Source organism: Convolutriloba macropyga, chromosome 6 (assembly GCF_964194025.1).
Source record: "Convolutriloba macropyga chromosome 6, txConMacr16.3, whole genome shotgun sequence".
NCBI classification, from domain to species: domain Eukaryota; kingdom Metazoa; phylum Xenacoelomorpha; order Acoela; family Convolutidae; genus Convolutriloba; species Convolutriloba macropyga.
The window spans coordinates 67,966,877-67,989,916 of NC_134473.1; the positions used below are offsets into that span (position 1 = coordinate 67,966,877).

The 23,040-nt window shown below is 36.9% G+C and overlaps 2 protein-coding genes across 2 annotated transcripts; both read right to left on the reverse strand.

The window, feature by feature from the left end:
- Positions 1-5,036: 5,036 nt before the first annotated feature.
- On the reverse strand, positions 5,037-11,779 carry LOC142340545 (microtubule-associated tyrosine carboxypeptidase 1-like). The gene is made up of 6 exons (XM_075391170.1): positions 10,851-11,779; positions 9,903-10,174; positions 7,262-7,541; positions 6,693-6,998; positions 5,603-5,792; positions 5,037-5,342 (listed from the first exon to the last, which is right to left on the reverse strand). Exons 1-6 carry the CDS (start codon positions 11,551-11,553, stop codon positions 5,219-5,221), a joined length of 1,875 nt encoding a protein of 624 aa, XP_075247285.1. The 5' UTR covers positions 11,554-11,779; the 3' UTR covers positions 5,037-5,218.
- A 5,643-nt stretch (positions 11,780-17,422) lies between these two features.
- LOC142341154 (transmembrane protein 216-like) lies at positions 17,423-20,697 on the reverse strand. Its single transcript, XM_075392048.1, has 4 exons — positions 20,548-20,697; positions 20,379-20,471; positions 19,922-20,123; positions 17,423-17,583 (listed from the first exon to the last, which is right to left on the reverse strand). The coding sequence occupies exons 1-4, from the start codon at positions 20,654-20,656 to the stop codon at positions 17,565-17,567; spliced, it is 423 nt and encodes a 140-aa protein (XP_075248163.1). The 5' UTR covers positions 20,657-20,697; the 3' UTR covers positions 17,423-17,564.
- Between the last annotated feature and the right edge of the window lie 2,343 nt (positions 20,698-23,040).

Genomic DNA, 23,040 nt, shown 5'->3' on the forward strand with positions numbered 1-23,040 from the left:
AACAAAATATATAAATTCAAATTATTACAAAACACCTTGAATGTAAGCTAGAAAAGATGGAATCTGACGCACTTCATGTAAAGCAGCAAACCTGAAATAATTATTCAACTACGCCGATATAAACAGCGTACAACCCGGATTGTCAATTCGAATCACACTATGACGGAACATTTAAGACTCCGCAAAGCAATATCAGCAGTGCACCTATTTTGTCGAAATTGTTGTCCGAAAACGATGCACCTCAAACAAAACTAGAAGCTGCAGAAGGCGAATTAAGATCCAACTGCACCAGTGGGTTAGGACGCCCTATCTCCTGGCCGGAGGAGCGTTCCATTTAAATGAGGCAGGAACATCGAATTTTTATAGAACTTTTGAGAAGAACTAAGAGGAACACACGCTCTGTACTTGCCCCCAGCTGAACAACACCCGGGGCGAGGTGGTAGAAATATGACTCTAATCAGTCAAGCAGTCACCAGCTACTCTAGTCCTTCTCCAACCTGGAAGATCTAATGCGAGAGTCCGTCAATAGGACGTTAATGAATTTTCATTTTTCATCCCCGCAATATTTTTTTAATTCCTTCTTATTGGTTGCAATCAAAAATGGAAACTCCTCTTTACAAATAAAAATATGTATACGTTTTTCTGGAAGAACTTAAGCGCAAAAGGGTGACGCGTTTGCGTTGAACAAGAAAATATTCAGCTACACATCATACGAGAGGCTTTCTTTTTTGGAGGATATCATACACAGTTAAGAAAAAAAAACATCCAGCTGGAAGAACCAAAAATGTGTTCCCGAAAGAGTTCTAACACAAATGTGTTCCCCAAAGAGAACATAGAGTTACAGAAAAGATATTCGTAGAACAGATCCCAAACAATGAGAAGGAGTTAAAGAGCAAACTTGACTGGGACAAAAAGATAGGGTGACTACTCAAAGTTGATAAAATGATAAGTGTCATTTTACTGTAAATATGTTATTATATTTAATATTATCCTCAATATTGCTCAGTTTTTTAAATAGCGATTGATCTGTCAATTCAGCTTAGTTTCTGGTCGTTCTGATTAGAGGAAGCCTGCAAGCAAAAAATAATTGAAACTTATTCATTTTGTTAAAACCAAATCTATTTAATTGTCATTAATTGAACCCATTGAATTATTCCTCACATTAATTATACAATACATTTTATCTGGTTACACGACAAATTACCCAATTCTATTTTACCCAAGGCCATTTTACCCAATGCCATTTTACCCAATGCCATTTTAACCAACACCAACTTACTCAACGCTCTTTGGTCTTTTCGTTCATTTATTCGATTACAATTTGGCAGTCGCTATTACAAGGATGTTTTAAATTGTTTATGTGGACAATATAATCCCATGTTCGGTTGTGATAGTTTCATATCAAATCCCACTGGTCATTTAATTATATAGTCGGCTAATCCCATGTTTGGTTGTGATAGTTTCATATCAAGTCTCACGGGTCATTTAATTATATAAATGGCTAAATAGTAGTTCTAGTAATTTTAACAATAGGGTAAATTGGGTAAGTTGTCATTTGGTAAAATGGCATTGGTAAATGGCATTGGGTAAAATGGTAGGTTGGGTAAAATCGCATCGGGTAAAATTGCATTGCGTAAAATGGAATTGGGTAAATTGTCCTGACACGATAACTAACCCAATTCCATTTTATGCACTGCCATTAAAAACAACCTGCCATTTTACTCAATGCCATTTTACCCAATACCATCTTACCCAACGCTCTTTGGTCTCTTGGTTCGTTTATCCGACTACAATTTAGCAGTCGCTAATACAAGGATGTTTTAAATTTTTCATGTGGACAATATAATCCATGTTCGGTTGTGATAGTTTCATATCAAATCCCACGGGCCAATTAATTTTATAGTCTGCTAATCACATGTTTGTTTGTAATAGTTTCATATCAAGTCCCACTGGTCATTTAACTATATAAATGGCTAAATAGTCGTTCTGGTGATTTTAACAATCGGGTAATTTGTGTCAGTTGGCATGGGGTTAAATGTCATTGGGTAAAATAGCATTGGTTAAAGTGGCATTGGCTAAAACTGCAGGTTGGGTATAATGATATTGGGTAAAATGGAATTGGGTAAGTTGTCGTGTCTGGACAATTTACTCTATTCATTTTTACGCATTGCCATTTTACCCAATGCCATTTTACCTAAAGCTCTTTGGTCGTTTCGTTCAGTTATCCGATTACAGTTTAGCAGTCGCTAATACAAGGATGTTTTATATTGTTTATGTGGTTATTATAATGTTCGGTTGTGATTTTTCATATGAAGTGCCAAGGGCCATTTGTTTATGTAGTCGGCTAAATAATCTGACTGATAATTTTAACAATAGGGTAAATTGTGTAAGTTGGCAGTGGGTAAAATTGCACTGGGTAAAATGGCATTAGGTAAAGTGGCATTGGTTAAAATGGATTTGGGTATATTTTCCTGATATCATTTCATCCATTTCTAAAAGGAATAAATATGCGCTTGGCAAATCCACCGCGTTAAAAGTGTCGAGCACTATAAAAATGGCATCTGAACGAAAAATTCATTGGTCCTCGTTTACCTACCAACTGTCCAGAAACTGTTAAATCTCTCACGGAATCCCGGTTTAAGGAATGCTCGACCAAAATGAACAGGGCAAAAAATGAAAAATTTAAAAAATAAAGATCGAATATATTCGCAGAAAGGAAATTGAATTCAAGAAATTCAAGAGCAGCATTATTTCCGGTAACTCGGTCTTTTTGTTGTTGGATGTTTAACATCAAGCACGTGTGGAGCAGAAGTTTTGTATTGTCAACTTAAAATTTGTAAATCATTCACATATTAGCTGAAGAAGGGAATGAACACGTCATGATAAAAAAAACAAAACCAAATAACATTGGACGAATTTCTCTCAAACGACGGGGGTGGCAATTTAACTCAAAGGGGGAGTAGTCTAGATATTTTTATGGGGAAAGCGAACTAATTAGCTATAAAGTCTTTGCAATTCACATGCTTGCAAGTTTACTCCCGCAAAAACAGTCGGGAAAATTTTACAGTATGAACGATACAATTGTTTACAATAATTGCTTGAAACATCATTCGAGATTAAATGAAATCCACTCGTTTGAGCTGTATGGAGCAAGATGTGGAACGAAAACGAGTAACAAACGAAGCAAAAACCATGACTACGGATAGCTAGAAGGTTTACAGCAAAAATACCTTGGAGGTAACCGGAAAACAGCTGCTATTGAAAGCATAACCCCTATTGTGATTGAAAAAACGAAAAAAAAGGCGAAAAATTGATTTTTATAAAAAAAATTACAACAAGAACCAGATTTTGCTGATTTTACCAGTTTTTGTCCTCATACATCAGCAGAGAAACTTCGAAATCACCGAAGGAAACGAATTATCTCAAAGACATCTAATTGAAAGTACAACTAACTGCATTCACAATTTGTTAAATCCTTCGATCACGAGTTTTTATTCTTACCTGACCAAAGTGGGGAGAATATAAACGAATATTTCACGCATGCAAAAAATTTTGAAATGGACAGTTGAATTTAGAATTATTGAACTGCTGATCTGTTGAATTAATTAACATAGTTATGATAACCAAGTTAATTAAAATTAAATATTTCGTAATAAGAACTATCTCGATTTCGTTACGCGTTTGGACATAGTCCTGTTTCCTGAGAGGCCACAAAGGCTAGTATCATTACCAATATGCATTAGAGATGGTAACTAAGACTTCCATGAACAAACTTGAAATAGCGGGCATCTGTAATTAGGCTTTATGTGTTTATCCCCTTACTTTTTATCCTGTTTTCTGTTTAACTCGCTGTTCTATACTGACTCTGTTGATTCGAGATTATTTTACTGAGCAACTGTCGCTTAAAACAACTTTCGGGAGAACGATAAAGTGAAACTAGCCCAGAAATGTCAAAAGATTATATATATTTTGGTCAATCTGCTAAGTAAGTGCAGGCAAAAAGAATTGTTTGACGACGAAAAAAATCAGTGCAAGTACTAAAGTATAATTCAAAGAAATTTCATCGACTGAACAGGAAACAATCTAGAAGGGACTAAGAATTTACCAGAAAAGGCATTTTAATAAAGCTCAAAACTCGAAAAAGCAGAAGTCGCACGTAAAAAATTAAATCGAAAGTTTGTGTCCACAGATCTTAAAACACTAACGTGCACATTTTAAAATTCCGAAAGTCTGCAGTGCCAGAAGTTGCTACTTACCCAGAAGTTGAATTGCGTTTACTTTCGTCATTTTAAAACGTTCGCGTTTCGAGCATGGTTAAGTGACGCTGCAAAAGTCACTTCGAAATTCTGACTTATTATCTCGAACCGCTTCGCGGTTCTCAATAAACGCCAGAATTTCTCATTGACTTCAAGCAGAGTCACTTAACCATTACTGAAAAAGACAGTGCCCCAATAAAATGCAAATTCATCAAAACATGCACATCAGGATCTCTTTCACCATATTTTTAATGGCAAATACTGTCTGATGTTTAACAATTCCATTCGTCTCGTATTTTGCTCAAAGGAGCATGTGGTAATGTTGTGCCGTGAAAATCCAATCTCGCACTCTTGCCGCGCTTTGAGCCAAAAGTAAGCCATTCCAATTTTTGCTAAAATCCAATTCAATTCTACAGCTTCTTACTCTAGTGCCTTGTACCATTGGTGTTTTAATGGTCCTGCTTCATCTAGTCTTTTTGCATTACTTACAATTAGTTCTCTCACTGTTTTGCTCTTCGACTGTTTTTTTATTGTAAAGCACTCGGCTCAGCTGTTTCTTTAAACCCCCATTCCGAAGTCGCAATAAATTATATGACCAGTAATAACTATCGCCTTTGCTTAATCAATTCACCGAAATTAAATTTGGCGTTGCTGAGAGTCTTCGATTTCAATGACGGCTTCGCTCTTTCGGGTAAAATCCGAATATTCACCCGAGGAAAGTGCGATTCGACTGTCACAACAATGCTTTTGTCAGTCGCCTTCTCGTATTATGTTAAAAACTGATAGTCTAAACATTTACTCTTTGTCTGCTAAACAAAATGTACTACTCCCGAGGACAGATTTGAAGATATGTAAAGTTTACATCACAAACTATTTATTGCACAAAATAGCTCAAGTTCATAGTCTTGCATATTTTGGCATTTTGGCACAGCTCGAAAGTTTTCAAGCTAGATGTGTGAAAATCAGATGTCAAAACGACACTCGTCAATTCTGTCTGTTTCACTTCCTGAACTGCTGCTTCCTTTCAGACTTTTGAAATCAGCATCTCGCAGGCCGTTGATCTTCAGGATGAAATCCAATCTCGACCTAAATTGAAACCTTCTAACAAGGATTGATAATAAAAATGCACATAAATCGTTGCAAAACACCCCTGCCGACGTGAAGAAAAGCTGAAGATTTTTCTTCAAAGATTTTGTGCGGACGATTTTTTAAGCGCTGACCGAGATCTTTTCAGAAATATTACTGCACGAGTCGTATTCAAAGCATAAATAAAGATTAATAAGTAACGTATAAGCTCGCGAGACCAAGGCAATTGATCTAACGTACGTGATGCCAACAAGATTTACCTGTAGAATGCCATGTCCCTCATGAAAGAGGGTATCCTTGTGTTCTCATAATCCGCCAACCCCTTCACCCTCTCCACATCCTCCCAAGCCAGTTTGCCACATCGCATCAGAGCTTCAAAATCGATCCTCTTTCGATTGTGTAATATGTTGAGAGATCCAGCAAGATACACTTGGTCTTTGGTGAAACAACCTGAAACATAAACCGACTAATATCGGACAAATTGCTCTCGAACGACAGGCGGGGCAATTTTTAATTCAATGGCTTAGATAACTTTTTGTTCATAGGTGCAAAAACTTCCCACCAGTGCGGGATACGCACCCTCGACCTCCGCAGTCCTCGCGTCCTCGAGATAAGCATTCACCACTTGGATGTCGTGCCCGTTTCTTTCTATGCTACATTTGCTTTTAATTTAGCAAGAAACTTTACTTCAGAGTGAGATCAGAAGAACCGAAGCGTGAAAAAGTCTTTCGAGAAGTCAAGAATCTAGAACAAAAGCGCAAAAACGGTGAAGCAAAACCTTAGCATAAAAAAGACAAACACGTTTCCGATAATAGCTTCAAAATTGGTTCGAGAGCAATTAATGAGAAGCAATGATTATCGGAATATGTTGTCAACGATTCACCCACCTTACAGGCATCTTTTAACTCCTCGCACGTTTGTGCTATTGTAACACAGTAACGTGTTATATAATGGCCATAAACGGCAATAGGGGTCAAAAACAGCTCAGGCGGAGATGGCAGAACTTCATTATTTCAACGCAAAAGAAGGAAAAACACTCTTCTAAGGAAATTTCCCATGAACTTCAGTAAAAATAGATTATGAACAGTTGTTTTGCGGGTACCCAAACATCAGTAGAGGACCACATAAACATCTGACTGATAATTTAGTAAAGAATGAAAATCGGAAAACGAAATCAATCAATTATTTCCCGTTTCTCAATCACAAGGCATCATAGAGCACGCATGATTGCACAATCTGCGAAAAATCAAGACTAGCCATTACAATGTATATACACCATCAAAACGGTGTTAAAATTTTCGAAGATAGTTTCTGACAAAGGGGACATCACAGAAACCGGGTAAACCGTACCTGGTACCGAAGTGTCGTACTGTCCTCTTTTCGCTCTGACACAATACTCCCATCGCTTCTCAGGATCCGACACAAACTCAGCCAGTTTGCTGAACAAGTCTTTGAAGGAGAGCGTGGCAGCCAATACTATCGCATAATACAACAGAGCATTTCGAAACAGGAGCGGCTCAGGTCGCATTAGCACCGTATGCAGGCTGGCCAACCCTTCTTCTGTTGGGTTGTGGGGAAGCAGGCTGAAATGCTCCCTGCATCTTCGAGAACTCCAAGGCTGGTGAGTGTTGTTTTTGCCTCTGAGGTAGTGGGTGCCTAAACACTGTCCAATTGGCTCAAAAAAATTTTGGTACCAATTTACCTTTCAACGTACACCTATATATTTTGACACTTCGAAGCCTATTTCACAAATACTACAAAGTGCACCCGATAGCTTTTGGCCAATAAAATGTTTTCAGAGTTTTCTATTAAAAATCTAAATTTCAAGAATGAGGACTCAGGTGTTTCGGATACTTGTGTGAAATCTTACTAACTGTGAAGACTGTTAAAATCAGATATGCATAAAGTACTCTACCAACTCAATTCATGTCTGAGCATCCCTTCAATCCAGCTCTCGTGCATCTCCCCCACTTTGACAGTCAGCACCCCATGACCCCCCGCTCTGCTCATCATTGCTGTGGACAGGATACTAGTCGACATGTTCAAGAGGATCTCACCGTCGTCGAATCCCTCCCGCTGCACGTAATCGGTCACTAGGGCTCGGATCTCGTTAGGTTGGAGAACCCTGCCTCCTGTCAGTTCCTCGTACCTCTCGTAAGATCCATATCGTCTGATCAGGTTCCGAAGGATTGTCAGTGCCTGCAATAAAACACAATTAGTCAAAATTGTTGCTGTTTGCGACGATCTGTTGAATCTTACTTCATCATTATTGTTTTCTCGCTTTTAATCCATGCCCGACTCATTTTTTTTGCACCCGTAAACGATCATTTTTGCAAACATAGCTGGCAGATTGCCAGAAAATAGCTGCAATAGATTCGTAGATCGGCAGTCTAAAAAAGAGTAAAAAAGACAGACCAAAAAAATTCGTCTTTTCATTGAAGACTGATCTGTTATATTTTGATTAAAAATCTGTATGAGTTATTGCTGCCTCTATTAGCTGCTCTCAAATAACCTTCATTTAGAGTGACACACCCATTTGACCTTATCTCTTTGAATTAAAGTAAATAAAAGTCAATTTCAAATTGAGGAAGTCATTTTTGAGTGAGGTAAGTCAAGTGTGACAAAAAAATTAATCACGCGCATGAACAAAAAACTCGCTCCACTAAGAGCGAAAAATGACGTCACACATGCAATTCAGTTGAAATTGCATGAACGAATGAACAAAAAGTGGCTGTGACGTCATATGGTCGTAACAAAAATCATGACGACGAAATAAAAACACATAGCAGGACAAGTCCTGACGTACAATTCAAAGAATTTTCATTGACTAAACAGGAAAAACTAGACCTTGAATGGACTATGAGTGAATTCAGAAAAACATTTTAAAAAAATCAGAAAAATAAGAAAAAAAAAGAAAATCAGTATCAAAATGCCGCATGTGAACAAAAAAACCCTAGCGAGAAATGAAAATTTAATTCAAACAAAAAACTAGGCCTAGAATGAGCTGTGAATGGATTGGGAAAACCAGTAAGAAAAAAATCCGATCCATAAAATCGAAAAACAGTAAAAATCAGAGTGAAATTGCCGCATGTGAACAAAAAACTACTACCAAGAAACCGAATTTTTGTTCAAACACCGTTTTCTCACTCTTACTTTAAAATTAGAGCAAAAAAATTCACGCCGCAAAGCCACTCGCTTTTTTGCTCCATTTCCTGTTCCGGCGTGACCAAAATCACTACTCCAATTTGACTTCAAAAATCATTAAAATGTGTGAACAGATCTTAAAAAAACAAAGCCGGAAGAAATTCCGGAAACGACTCGACGTGAAAATCCCTTTAAACGCCATCCAACTACTCATTAAACAAAACGTGCCTTCATTAATTCATAATTATCTTGAAACAAAACCATGAAACAAAAGAGTAAAGACAATAAAATCAAATCTGTTAAAATATGATAAAAAATCTGACCAAATTTTGTTATAAATTGAGATCCCGAAAAAACTATCTCTGCCAAAATAACTTCATCAAAACAACTAGTACTTACTAAAACCACTCATGGGAATTTTGGAAAAATACTTTAGGCTAAATTATGAAAAGAAAGCTTTTAAAAACAACTTTCACTGAAAAACTGGAAAAAGTTATCAAATTTTTTAAAATTTCAAAAGCATATAAATCCAAAGAAAAATTCCCATCAGCCAATAGGGTATCCAGATGCTCGCAAAACAATAGGCAAGTCATAATAGGCTAAGAAACTTAGCTAAAAACAGAAAAAAACGAAAAACTGCAAAAAATTAAGAAAAATAGTTCCAATTTCCGCCATTTTTTGTCATATTTCTCAACAAAAAATGATTCTTACCCACAAAACTTTTACCAAATGTTATCATAAATTTGCTCAAGTAGAAGGGGTTTCTCCAATACCCATTTGATCCAGTAACACAAAATAATCGTCAAAAAAACGCAAAAATTAGCCCGAAAATCAGCAAAATACATTAAAAACCTCCGGGGGGGGGGGGGGTGGGTGTCGGAGTGATAAAACTTTTGAGATTAAGAACCGCCCTTAACACCATGAAACTGTCTCCTCAAAACAGTTTTGATGAAACGCATTCTTAGAGACCGGTTACGCGTAAGGCTCTAAGAGAACTTAATTTTTGAGGACGAAAAGTCAAATGGGTCAAACGAAAAATCGCAGAAATGAGACCACAGGACTAAAAATAATTGCCACAAACTTTAAGAGCAATTGATAAATATTTTAACTGAGAAAGCGATAGGCATGCTTAGTACCATATCGTATGTACTTGTTTTAGATATCGTTCCTAAAAACCAACCGAGAAATTCATTCGTTTGGGTTTGAGCAATAAGTTATCATTTAGCACAAAAAGACACACGTTTACAATAATTGCTTCAAAACTTCGTTCGTGAGCAATTAAAATGTTACGTACTGAACTACAAGTAAGCAACAACATAACTTGAGAATGTTTGATTAGAAACTCATCAAGGCAAGCATATAATACAATCACAAATGCCCCAAGCATCATTCAATGAGCTTTAAAAAACTACTCACCGGCTTCAAGTATTTGACAGAAGGTTTCCTGTACTGGCTCAAAAACTCAGAAGTGAGTGGATTGAGATATTTGAACTGAGGGTTGTAGTCAAAATCTCGGGCGAAAAACTTCAGCTTTTCCAGCTCCACATTGATAGGCCTGAGACATTCTAAAAGGTGCCTGGCACTTGAGGAGTTATTGTGGAGACCTTGAGACGACTCAACAGGTTTGGTCCTTATTGGAATGTGGTCTCCAAGACAGGCAGGCATATCATCCAACGGAATGCTACTTGCTAAATAAAATTCTCACAAATTTAGCAATCATTGGCAATCATTAAAGTTTCATTGATTAATATTCTTGGACTGGGTATATTTCGATAGCAGAAAAAAATCGGAGATCAAACCTTCTGATGCATTCTATTTCCATCGAAACAGCTAATTATTGTACATTCATGTTCATGCAAAACAATACGGTGGACCAATAGCCAGAAAACTTTCTCACCTTCAGAAAGGAATTATTTAGCAGCATTTCAAAAAAAAAATTGCATGTTTTCGATACAGGAAGCTGGTCATTATCCCAAACACATTACCATTATAACAAATTCAAATTCACTAAACAAATGCACAATTGCCTTTCCTGTCACCCACCAGGACTAAAATAATTTTGGGTCTTTCCCCTTATAACAACCCCCCCCCCCCCTGACCCACGAAATTATAGCCCACCATTATGGTTTATTTACCATTTTATGTGACCATTAAGAGGGGGGGGGGGGGGCTATAATGGTAAAGGCCCATAATTTTAACTGAGTTTACCTATACGTACGAAAATAATCAACCATTCTGCATTCTGAATAACTTTTGGATGTATTCTGTCACAACCCCCCGTGCGCATATAACTTTTATGCCCCTAGGCGCACGTGGGGTGGGGGAACAGAACAAATCCCACTTTTGGATAGCCACCCTTCTTACCTAATTTGTGTTTCTTCTTCCAACTTCTGGTGTATCTGTAGCAACTTCTTGTGAAATCGATTCCCATATTTATGCCTTTCGATTGCACTTTTAGCCTGCTCGGTTCACTTTTCGTATCCTCTGCAAAAGTCAAACGTTTGCCTTCCGATCTCGAACTCTTCATTATTACAGCCGGAATCTCAAGCTTAGCCACATTAACACTTTCGCGCTTGCGGGTTTCTTCATATAAAGCGTGATTTAATTGCTCTCCTAATGAAAAAGAACTAAGTTGTTCTTGATCTCTTGAGAATATTTCATTGATGAATTCTTCGTCGAAAGATCTGATCACGCGGATATCACTTTTGCATTCTTCAGAAAAATCGGGGTCGTCTCGGGTCGCTTTAATGTCCCAATATTCCGAATAAATTGACCCTCCCCGCAACGCTGAATCTCGCGAAATTTCATCGTTGCATATGGATAAATGCGTCCGATTTTCATGTCCCGGCAAAGAATTCGAAGATGACATCTGCCATTTATTCTTGGTACCTTTGTCACTTTCAGTTCTTGGTTTGTGAGTGAAAATTACAACTTTTGCCCCAGACTCCTGAGGAGGTCTTAAGTCTACATCTCCGAATTGGGAACCTTGCCCCGCACTGTCATCGACCGATATCCCAAGAGGGCAACTTATCTCGTATCGTTTCCGACCGTTTTGAACTTTACTCATGCTTTTACTCGATCCATTCTGTCACGTCATTGCATTTATTATTCCACAGTTCATTAGAAATGCACACCAGGGCTATTATTTATCTGAAAATTTAGTTTTATTAGGCATGAGATTTTAATTCTCGGATATTCGGCTGAATGCATAAGATTTTTTAACGATGGTTAACTTAGCATAGTCCGATACTTATATCAATCATCATTGACAGTTCAGTTCATTGACTAGACAATCAATTCGAAGTCCCCCTTTAAGATGAGAGCAATCAAACTGATAAGCCGTATATTGCTTAGCTCCCCTTTTTTGGTTGAGTCTAAATTGAATACGAAGTATTTTCCACCACTCTCATTGGGTGGGGTCAAAATGCATATAGCTCCCCTTTTTGGTGTGTGTGGGGGGGGAGGGGGGTCTCGTAGTTTCCTTAAAATTCAACGGAGACATTGATGGCACGCGGGCTAGCAGCATCATAGCAGATCAACAAACTACATCTCTTGGGAGTGACTACGCCCGCCTGTCGAAAGCAAAAGAAAATCTCCTGATCGATAGCTTCTGCTGCCAGCAAGTCGTCTCGTCGTCTCAATGGCTATTCGTCTCAATGTTTTTTTTAAAACTGAAGACAAACAATCCAAAACTTCCGCTAAGAATGGCATGAGCGTTAATCCTGACGGGATTATTCTTTGCAGAGTACATTTTTAGAAAACATCTTAGTCAGCTGCGTAGATTTCACGTGTCAAAATTTGGGCAAAGTTGGGAATGATACTGTTCGCCAAAGGATGTCCAATATTTTGAGATCTTTTAGCGATGGAGGGAACTTTATAAGAGAAAAGGTATGTTACCGTCACCTGGCTTGTTATGAAAGCCTATAAGCCTGTGCATAGAGAAGGCCAGATCTCCGCACTTAGAAATCGAAGAATACTCTTTTATAAGTAGAAAAAGCCAGCAAAACTGACTACATAGAGCTTGAATCCAACTCAAAATTATAAAAACCACTGTACGATTAAAAACTCCAAGCAGAAAGGCTAAAAAATTTATTCGAAAATAGCACAAATGGAACACCATGTGCTTACTCTTAGACCTAAAGTTTCGCAGCAGTTTTCAAAAAAAGCACTTTTTGAAAATATTCATTTTTTAATTAGGCCCGATCAAAAAAAACCAGGCATACGCCCAGAAAATATCTAAGCCTGTTTAGTAGAATTGTCGCATAGAAATACAGATAAAGCCTAAACACTTAGAAAAAATTACTCTGAGTTTACTTTCTCGAATAAGAGTTGCCTGTCAAAACTTAAACTCCAACAGCCTTCAGTTAAAATAAGATATATTCAATTCACCCTCACTCTTCCACTTAGAGCAAAAAAGATATCTGGGAGTTGGTTAGGTCATATATGACAAAAAATGGAACGATAATGGAGGAACATCATAAAGAGAGCCAAAAAGACGTCACAACTGTAGTAGCGGTCGCTATCAAAAACTATCCAAAAAACAATTGATTTCAAAAAATGACAATTAAACTTTGAGCAGTTGCTCCTTAATAACAAGAAGCCACCTGACAAGCCCACTCAATTGAAAACTTAAACATGAAACATTTAAGTTTATTGAAATCCATTCAATCGGTCAATGGAACATGAAAAGCATTCTAAAAAATTTGCGTAAGACAAAAACAACTCGAACGCGTAGAACAACCCAATCGCATAATAGCTCAACAAAACTTCACAACGCTTTGCACCTCATAACCTACATTTTGAACTTTGGAACCCAATTGCATTATTAAATTTGAGCAAAAAAAGGTGCTGTCAACTGAAGTTTTTCACATTTAATGTTCTCGTTGTCAGAAAAAATTAAAGCAAAAAATAAACCAATGTTTTCTCTCAGTACTTTTGTTCAGCAGATGTACCCTAACTTTTTTTACTGACAGGATTTCTTGTTTCAGGACCACTCAACCAATTAAAAGTCCAGAATGTCACCGTAATAACTAACTCCTCTAGTCGTAACCTAGCCTGGACTAGGAGAGGCGGAATAGGCGCTTCAAATGACGTCATTAGAGTTTACTATATAACACTATGGAGACATTAAGACACTAATTTGACTAACATAAGGCTGATTAATAATTTTGGCGCACTTCAATGAACTTTAGTGGTAAACTGCTTCAAAGTGAGTTCAACTTCTTAAAAATGAGACAAATTTAGATCACGCAAAAAGTCAAGGGCGTAAAAGTTGGTCACGCAAAAAGTCAGGGGCGCAAAAGTTGGTCACGCAAAAAGTCAAGCGCGTAAAAGTTGGCCACGCAAGAATTCAGGGGCATGAAAGTCACTTGAAATGTCAAAACGGTCAAGCACAAACTTTTGAATAAAAATGACACCCATGTTTACAATAACTGCTTCAAACTTAATTCGGGAGCAATTAAAAAAGTTTATTGGTACAAAAACAACACAAATACAATGAACTGTGCATCACCCTGTTCGAGCTCAGCTCGATCGCAAACATAATCCCGTTTCTTGATAAACTTTAACATGTAGACGAAGCAAACAAAACCAACTAATTACAACATTGAATCCAACTCAAAATTATAAAACCACTATACGATTAAAAACTCCAAGCAGACGGACTAAAAATTTCATTCAAAAAATGCACAAATGGATCACCATGTGCTTGCTTTTGGACCTAAAGTTTCGCAGTTTTCACATAAACAGCGCTTTTTGAGAATATTTATTTTTTTTATTAGGCCCGATCAAAAAAGAGCTGGCAGACTTCCAGAAAATATCTAAGCCTGTTCAGAAGATTTGGCGCATATAAATACAGAAAAAACCCAAACACTTTAGAAAAGGAAACACTGAGTTTACTTTCTCAAACAAGAGCTGCCTCTTAAAATTGACTACCAAAAGCTTTCAGTTAGAATAAGATATTTTCAATTCACAATCAGGCTTCCACTTAGAGCAAAAAATGCATCAGAGAGTTGCTTAGGTCATACATGACAAAAAGGGAACGATAAAGGAGGAACATCATAAAGAGAGCCAAAAAGACGTCACAACTGTAGTAGCGGTCGCTATCAAAAACTATCCAAAAACCAATTGATTTCAAAAAATGACAATTAAACTTTGAGCAGTTGCTCCTTAATAACAAGAAGCCACCTGACAAGCCCACTCAATTGAAAACTTAAACATGAAACATTTAAGTTTATTGAAAACCATTCAATCGGTCAATGGAACATGAAAAGCATTCTAAGAATATTGCGGAAGACAAAAAAACTCAAAAGCGTAGAACAAACAAATTTCATACATATAGCTCAAAAAACTTCACAAATCTTTGCACCTCAAAACCTACAATTCGAAAAACAATTGCATTAGTAAATTTGAGAGAAAAATAGTTGCAGTCAACTGAAATTTTTCACTTTTATTTATCTCGTCAAAAAAAAAGTAAAGCAGAAAAAAACCAATGTTTTCTCATTGTTTTGTTCAGCAGATGTACCCTAATTTTTTTTAACTGACAGCACTTCTTGTTTTAGGATCACTCAACCGATTAGAAATCCAGAATGTCACCCTCCTCACCATCTGCTCTAGTCGTAGAGTCTCAGAGAAAAATGATACCTAGCCTGGACTAGGAGAGGCGGAATAAGAAGTTCACAGAGCTGCTTCAAATGACACCATTAGAGTTTACTATATAACACAATGAAGACATTAAGACACTAATTTGACTGGCGTAAGGCTGGGCAATAATTTTGGCACACTTTGGACTTTTATTGGTAAACTGCTTCAAACGAGTTCAGCTTCTTAAAAACGAGTATCAGAGACAAATTTATATCACACAAAAAGTCAGGGGCGTAAAAATTGGTCACGCGAAGTCAGGGGGCTAAAAGTCAGTAGAAATGTCAAAACGGTCAAGCACAAATTCTTTAATAAAAAGGACGCCCATCTTTACAATAATTGCTTCAAACTTAAGTCGGGAGCAAGTAAAAAGGTTTATTTGTAGAAAAAAAACTGCTACATTGAACAGTGCATCACCCTGTTCGAGCTTAGCTTTTTTTAAATTAGGCCCGATCAAAAAACAGCTGGCAGACGCCCAGAACCTATCTAAGCCTGTTTACTAGATCTGGCGCATAGAAATAGATAAATCCTAAACACTTAAGAGAATAAAACATTGAGTTTACATTCTCAAATGAGAGTTACCTCCTAAAACTTGACCACCAACAGACTCCAGTTAGAATAAGATATATTCAATTCACCCTCACTCTTTCACTTAGAGCAAAAAAGACATCTGGGAGTTGGTTAGGTCATATATGAAAAAAATGGTACGGTAATGGAAGAGCATCATAAAAATCGTCAAAATTACGTCACAACTGTAATAGCGGTCGCTATTAATAAACATCCAAAAAACAATTGATTCAAAAAAATGACAATTAAACTTTGAGCAGTTGCTCCTTAATAACAAGAAGCCACCTGACAAGCCCACTCCATTGCAAACTTAAACATGAAACATTTAAGTTTATTGAAATCCATTCAATCGGTCAATGGAACATGAAAACCATTCTGAGAAATTTGCGAAAGACAAAAACAACTCAAACGCGTAGAACAACCCAATCGCATAATAGCTCAAAAAAACTTCACAGCGCTTTGCACCTCATAACCTACATTTTGAACTTTGGAACCCAATTGCATTATTAAATTTGAGCAAAAAAAGGTGCTGTCAACTGAAGTTTTTCACATTTAATGTTCTCGTTGTCAGAAAAAATTAAAGCAAAAAATAAACCAATGTTTTCTCTCAGTACTTTTGTTCAGCAGATGTACCCTAACTTTTTTTACTGACAGGATTTCTTGTTTCAGGACCACTCAACCAATTAAAAGTCCAGAATGTCACCGTAATAACTAACTCCTCTAGTCGTAACCTAGCCTGGACTAGGAGAGGCGGAATAGGCGCTTCAAATGACGTCATCAGAGTTTACTATATAACACTATGGAGACATTAAGACACTAATTTGACTGGCATAAGGCTGATTAATAATTTTGGCGCACTTCAATGAACTTTAGTGGTAAACTGCTTCAAAGTGAGTTCAACTTCTTAAAAATGAGACAAATTTAGATCACGCAAAAAGTCAAGGGCGTAAAATTTGGTCACGCAAAAAGTCAAGCGCGTAAAAGTTGGCCACGCAAAAAGTCAGGGGCGTAAAAGTTGGTCACGCAAAAAGTCAAGCGCGTAAAAGTTGGCCACGCAAGAAGTCAGGGGCGTAAAAGTCACTAGGAATGTCAAAACGGTCAAGCACAAATTTTTGAATAAAAAAGACGCCCATGTTTACAATAATTGCTTCAAACTTAATTCGGGAGCAATTAAAAAGGTTTATTTATACAAAAACAGCACTGTTACATACAACTGTGCATTACCCTGTTCGAGCTCAGCTCGTTTGCAAACAAAATAACGTTTTTTGATACTTATCGGATAATTTCCCGACCAATGCAAATAAACTACATCAGTAAAAAAGGACCATCATTTTTAACCTATGCATATTAAAACGTGAGGACTATACACGTAAGAACGAACTGATTTCAGACGTCAGGTTAATTTTCATCAGTGTAAATTTTGATTCTTGTTGGTTGAAAATGAGGTTAAACAACTCTTTCACTTGATTAAAGCGAGACCATTAATCTAACCACCTAAAAAGTTACCGCCATTGCTAAATAATTACTGGAACATTATTACAGACAGATAGCGCATCAGCAGTTCGTATCAAGTATATGTTGAGTTCAATTCAGTTTGATATTGGCTTAATCGGGTAGCAAAAGGACTTCATCCGATTGAAAGCTTTATAAATAATTAGCCAATGGCCCCCACATACCTCGACAGTAAGAAGCACACAATGCTTTGCTCGAGTATAGTAGATTAAAGAATGTTCTTTCAAAGAATTTAATGCAGACAGATTTGGACATATTTACAAACATTTACAATTGATTAAACCATTTACAATCTAACTTTTAGTTCCAGTACAACTGCAGTGTCGCCCAATACAGAGTTTCTGATACCCATTGTACTGCTTATGAGTAACTTTCGTTCCTGAAATGAAAAGAAAAATTAATCATGAGCTTAAAATTTAAATTCTTGATATAGGGTTTCCAATTAACTTGCCCGGTTTCTGTAAAAAAAACACCCCTGATTCAAATTCCTACTAATTTTTAAGCTCTCTTTCTTAACACTCGCGACCTTCGCCGGTTGAATCCAAATTTGTCCAATTGATAATTCGCAATTTTCATAGCCCAAAACCAGACCTCAAAATACCAGTCTAAAGTCCCAAAACATAGTTGACGCTAGATCTCAAAATTCAATCAAATAGCTGGAGCCAAATTACAGCATGTGATGAAAACAGCTTCAGACAATACTAAATCTGTTCAAAGACCATTCTGCTTTATTATCAGTTCAAAAATTTTCTGCCTCAAAACCACTAAACGTTTTCGTTCCACTTCGCTTTTTGCAAAGCAATTATGAGCACACATACAGCCCAACTTGACTAATTCTGATTTTCTCATATCAAAGAATAAGCTAAAGCTATTTCAGAAGTCAAAAAGCGCACAAAACAGGGAAAATGTTCAATACAATTTTTACGTCACAGAGAAATTGCCGCAAAAACTTGATTTAACACATTAAATGCACTGCAGGACACGAAATATCTCATAAACAGGAATACAACTGAAAACTGGTTCACAATATTAAACAATTCAAAAAGAGGAAAATTGTCAAAATTAAATTTAACTTAGATCAAAGGAATGTATCAAAAAAGATTTATATGTGGAAACGACAGTCTTCGCCAGCCCATCAAGACTATTGTAACGCTAACTGGCGTCGATAAACCTCAATTGATAAGAGGTCTCAATAAAAGTAGAGTTCTAGAGGTTCAAGCAGCGTTAATGGAAGACATAAAAATCAAATCCAATAGCATCAATTGAACAATAAACAATTCTTTTCTAAAATGCCGAATAAGATAGGTTACATTTATTCGCTTCGCAAAAAAATCCAAACAAATGAGTTATCAGCCTAGTTTAGAGATTCCTAGAAAAACATCAAACTGTTTGAAATAAAAAAATTCAAGAATATAGCGGGCAAATTGTCAGGATAGGTTTAAGTATTGTAGAAAATAGATAACATAGCCGGCAGATTGCCGGAAAAGCTGCGAAAGAATAGACCTGCGTGCCATATAATAGAGATAGAAACAGATACAGATCTAAATTGAAAAAAAAATTGACGCCGCTCAAAAACTAGGTAAAAAACATTCAGCGATAAATTAATAAAGCTTGTTAAAATTCATTCCGCAGAAGCCTCTGATTAGGGACCTTTACTGCACAAATGACTTCCTTTGACCTTAAACAAATTCAAATTAAACTTAAGTTTTAAAGTGCAGAAGTCAATTTATTGAGTGAGGTAAGTCACGTATGATCAAAATCTAGTCACGCAAATAACCTAAAAACTTTTGCTAAAGCGAGTAAGAAATGACGTCACGCGCGCAAATGCCGTTAGTGAGAGGAAGAAGTCATTCAGAAAATTTGAGAAAATTTTTTCATTCAGAAAATTTTTCAGCTTTGCTGTGTGAACAAATGTAAAACGAAAAAAGAGCGTCAGACGACGAAACAAAAAAACATAGCAGGACAAGTCCTGACGTACAATTCAAAGAATTTTCATTGACTAAACAGAAAAAACTAGACCTAGAATGGACTATGAAATAATTGAGAAAATAATAAAAAAAAATCAGATAAAAAATAAGAAAAAAACAGAAAATCAATGTCAAAATGCAGCATGTGAACACAAAAAACCACTAGCGAGAAATTAAAATTTAATTCAAACAATAAACTAGGCCTAGAATGAGCTATGAATGAATTGGGAAAACCATTTAAAAAAAAAAATCCGATCCAAAAAATCGAAAAAACAGTAAAAATCAGAGTGAAATTGCCGCATGTGAACAAAAAACCACTACCGAGAAACCGAATTTTTGTTCAAACACCGTTTTCTCACTCTACTTTAAAATAAGAGCGAAAAAATTCACGCCGCAAAACCACTCGCTTTTTCGCTCCATTTCCTGTTTCGGCGTGACCAAATTCACTACTCCAATTTGACTTCAAAAATCATGAAAATGTGTGAACAGATCTTAAAAAAAAAAACAGCGCCCCAATACAATTCAAATGCTTTGAATTGTAAAAAACCAAGAGCACCGCAATATAGCTTCGCTCAGCTTACAGCTTCGCAGCTATAATCAACAGATACAGAATTATAATAACCCTTTAAAATTTAAGCTTTAGTTATTTTAGATTTTCCAAGTGCTTCATGTTTTCAATGTAACATTTCCTATGAGTATTAAATGGCTGCTTGAAACATTTGAAAAACAATTCTTCGTAGTCATAATCACCTTGCGAATGCGATGAATGCAATGATAGAAAAGATGATCTCGAAACCAATGAAGCCCAGTTGAAGTGAACAGATGATCACTTCGAACCTCAACACATATGTCTGCCACAGTATGAAGTACAGCATGCAGATGATAGAAGCCACGCCCAGTAGAATCGAGATCAGCACTGGCAATTTACGCTCTGTCAAGTTGCCTCGTTTGCCTAAACGCAGATATTTGCAGAAGACATGATTTCAGATTAACGTGGAATAATATATCACACATCAGAAAGTGTGTATTAGACTATTTCTTCTCACCGAATCGCGTTATTCGTGGATGGAGTTATACAGTACAACAATTAATAGTGAACAGCGAAAAACAGTAGTCCAGTGGTCTAATTTTTAAACAGACGTCTATTAAATTCTACGCAGGCTATTTATTTGGAAGTGTTCACGCTGCAACTAAACTATAATCTAACCTAGATATATTCTGAAGAATTCAACTCCACTCAGGAGCAACAATACGATAATTTCCTGTGCCAAGTCACCGCCAGGGTATGGAAGTGTCTCGCCTGAAATGAAAGAATTTACATACACTAAGTTATACCATGAATCAATTGAGATAAAACATGTTATCAAAAACTCTACCTTTGTATATATACATGAGACACTCAGCTATGAAGAAAGCAGCATAATACCAGGCATTGAAGAAGAACAGAATTTGTAACGGCAGCGATGACAGTACTTCAGTTCCCATGCTTAACTGAAAAATCAAGATTAGGCATCTAGTACTCCATGATTCGAGAGACCATTGCTGCTGGATTTATTATTTACTGGATGATTTATGATGACAGCGTACGTGTGCTCTCCTAAGTTTATGAGCCAATAAGAGAAATGAGCCAAAGTGAGAAATCAAGATAACCCAACAAGTCGGCGTAAGATTTACCACTACAGCAGAATATCAAGAACTACGTTAAACTTAAAAATATGTTAGCTACAAAAAAGAAAAAATATTTAAATTTATAAATCTTTACATGTCATCTCAATAATTCTCTGATGCATTCTGTCATATCTTCCGGAGTTGGTTTTCTGCAAACACCGCGTAAAACCATATGATCAAGCTCATTTACCCTCGCTTCTGTACTTGGCCCCAGGGCAACTACTGCAATCTTTTCGGTTATACATTTTGATTCCTTTGCCCAATCATGAAAGGCTGATGCTATCGATGGACTGAAGGGGACAATTATGTCAAATGCTGACTGAGAAAAGGCTCTGTCCAATTCGTCTCCAAAATTATTGATTTTCTTCGTTTTGTAACATACAACAGGTTCAATTTTGATATTAACCTCCTCAGTTACTGAAAAATTGTTCTGGCTCAAATTTCCACAAGGCCATAAAATGACTGAGTTTCTCAAAAATGTTTCAGAAATGAACTTTAAAAGTTCTTTCATTGATCCTGAATCTTCACCTCGTACATCTGTGCATCCAATAGATTTCAGAAGCGCTCCAGTAGACTTACCGACCGCAAAACAGGGTTTACACATCATACGTTCCCTCATTTCAGTACAATTTAACACACGAACAGCAACTTTACTAGTGAATAAAAAACCATCCAAGCCCACATTCTGGTATTCCAATAAGGCAGATGGGTTCAGATCAAATTCCAGTGACTTTATAACTTTGCTTGTAAAACCATGTTTTAATAGTTCTTTTTGATAAAGACACTGCTCGTCATCCTCATTTAGCGATTTCAGTAGGAGCACATTCATTTCTGTGACATGTTGTAGACAAATGATAGTTTCCTGATACAGACCATACAGCCTATAAAAACTTGCAATCGGAATTACAAAACAGGAGAAAAGACAATATGTTTCCTGTTTCGGACCTCCCAGGTTAGTAGTCAATTAATTTAGTGGTCATATAACCCCTCCCTCCGTTATGATTCAAGAAAAACCAACTAATAGACCAGTCGAATGTGCTAATTTCGACATGGTAACGTGCTATGCAACAACGCAATTTGTAAATGAGGTTCAAAAAACGACACTGAGGGTCCAAAAAAAACATTTTTTTGGAAGACAAGAAATATTCTCCTGGAGCCTTTACCCGATGAACTATAATGTTGTTGTTGTTGTCATTTTTCGGCATCAAGCCGAGGGGATTGCTCCCATAAGTTTTGGTCTTGATTCAACTATTTTCTGCAATCGGAGCAATCACAGAAAATGGTCCATGTACACACTACTCTTTCGTTGAAGTTCAACATCAGACGGTCCCACATGAAAGACAGAATACGTCTTTTGAGTCCCAAAGGCTGGGAAAAATCTATCTCTTCAGGCAGATTGTTGGCAACTTTGGCAGTTCGAAAGTAAAAGTTCTCTCTGAATTTCTCGGTTCTCAGTTTTGGAAGTTTGAATAATCTGCTTTTAACTCTACCATATTGGTGTTCATAGGTTTCTATCAATGGAAGTGCTTTTTCTTTATCATGGTACAGTTTAGACAATAGAAGTAAACCATTGAGTTGCAGAACCATAGGAAGCGGAAGTAATCTTAGGGATACCATGTTTTCAAAGTACGATGCATTCCTATAGCCCGTTATCCACTTCAACGCACGTTTTTGAAAGCATTCCATTAGTCTCATACTTCCACGCGATGGGTGCCAAGTGCTTGAAGCAAAAGTAATCAAGGGTAGAATTAGGGATTTGTAAGCACAAATTTTCACTTGTAAGCACTATAATGATAATTGTTGCCGAAAGTTTACTAAATCACGCCTTGAAGTGGAAAAACGTCAAAAAATATGAAACCCGGTAAGTTATTTCGAAGCCTGGATACAATTTGCATCTCGGAGCGAAGGATAATTTGAAGATAGTGCAACATGGCCTGAAGTCTTCTTCTTTCTGGGAAGATTATATTGTGGCACGACAATCAACAACTCCATCACAGCTCCACCGAGTGACCGCCGCCGGACCGCAGCTCAATCAGTTGAAAATTCGACGACTAAAGCAAGAGTGTGGAATTGTTTACTGAGTGAGAAAGGGAGCTCTGGACGTCTACTCAAAGCTCAGGTTGACAGATCTTCCACTTCTTCAGACCTTTTATCGCTGAGGAAGCAAAAGGACAAAGCCCACGATTTCCTTCAATATCTAT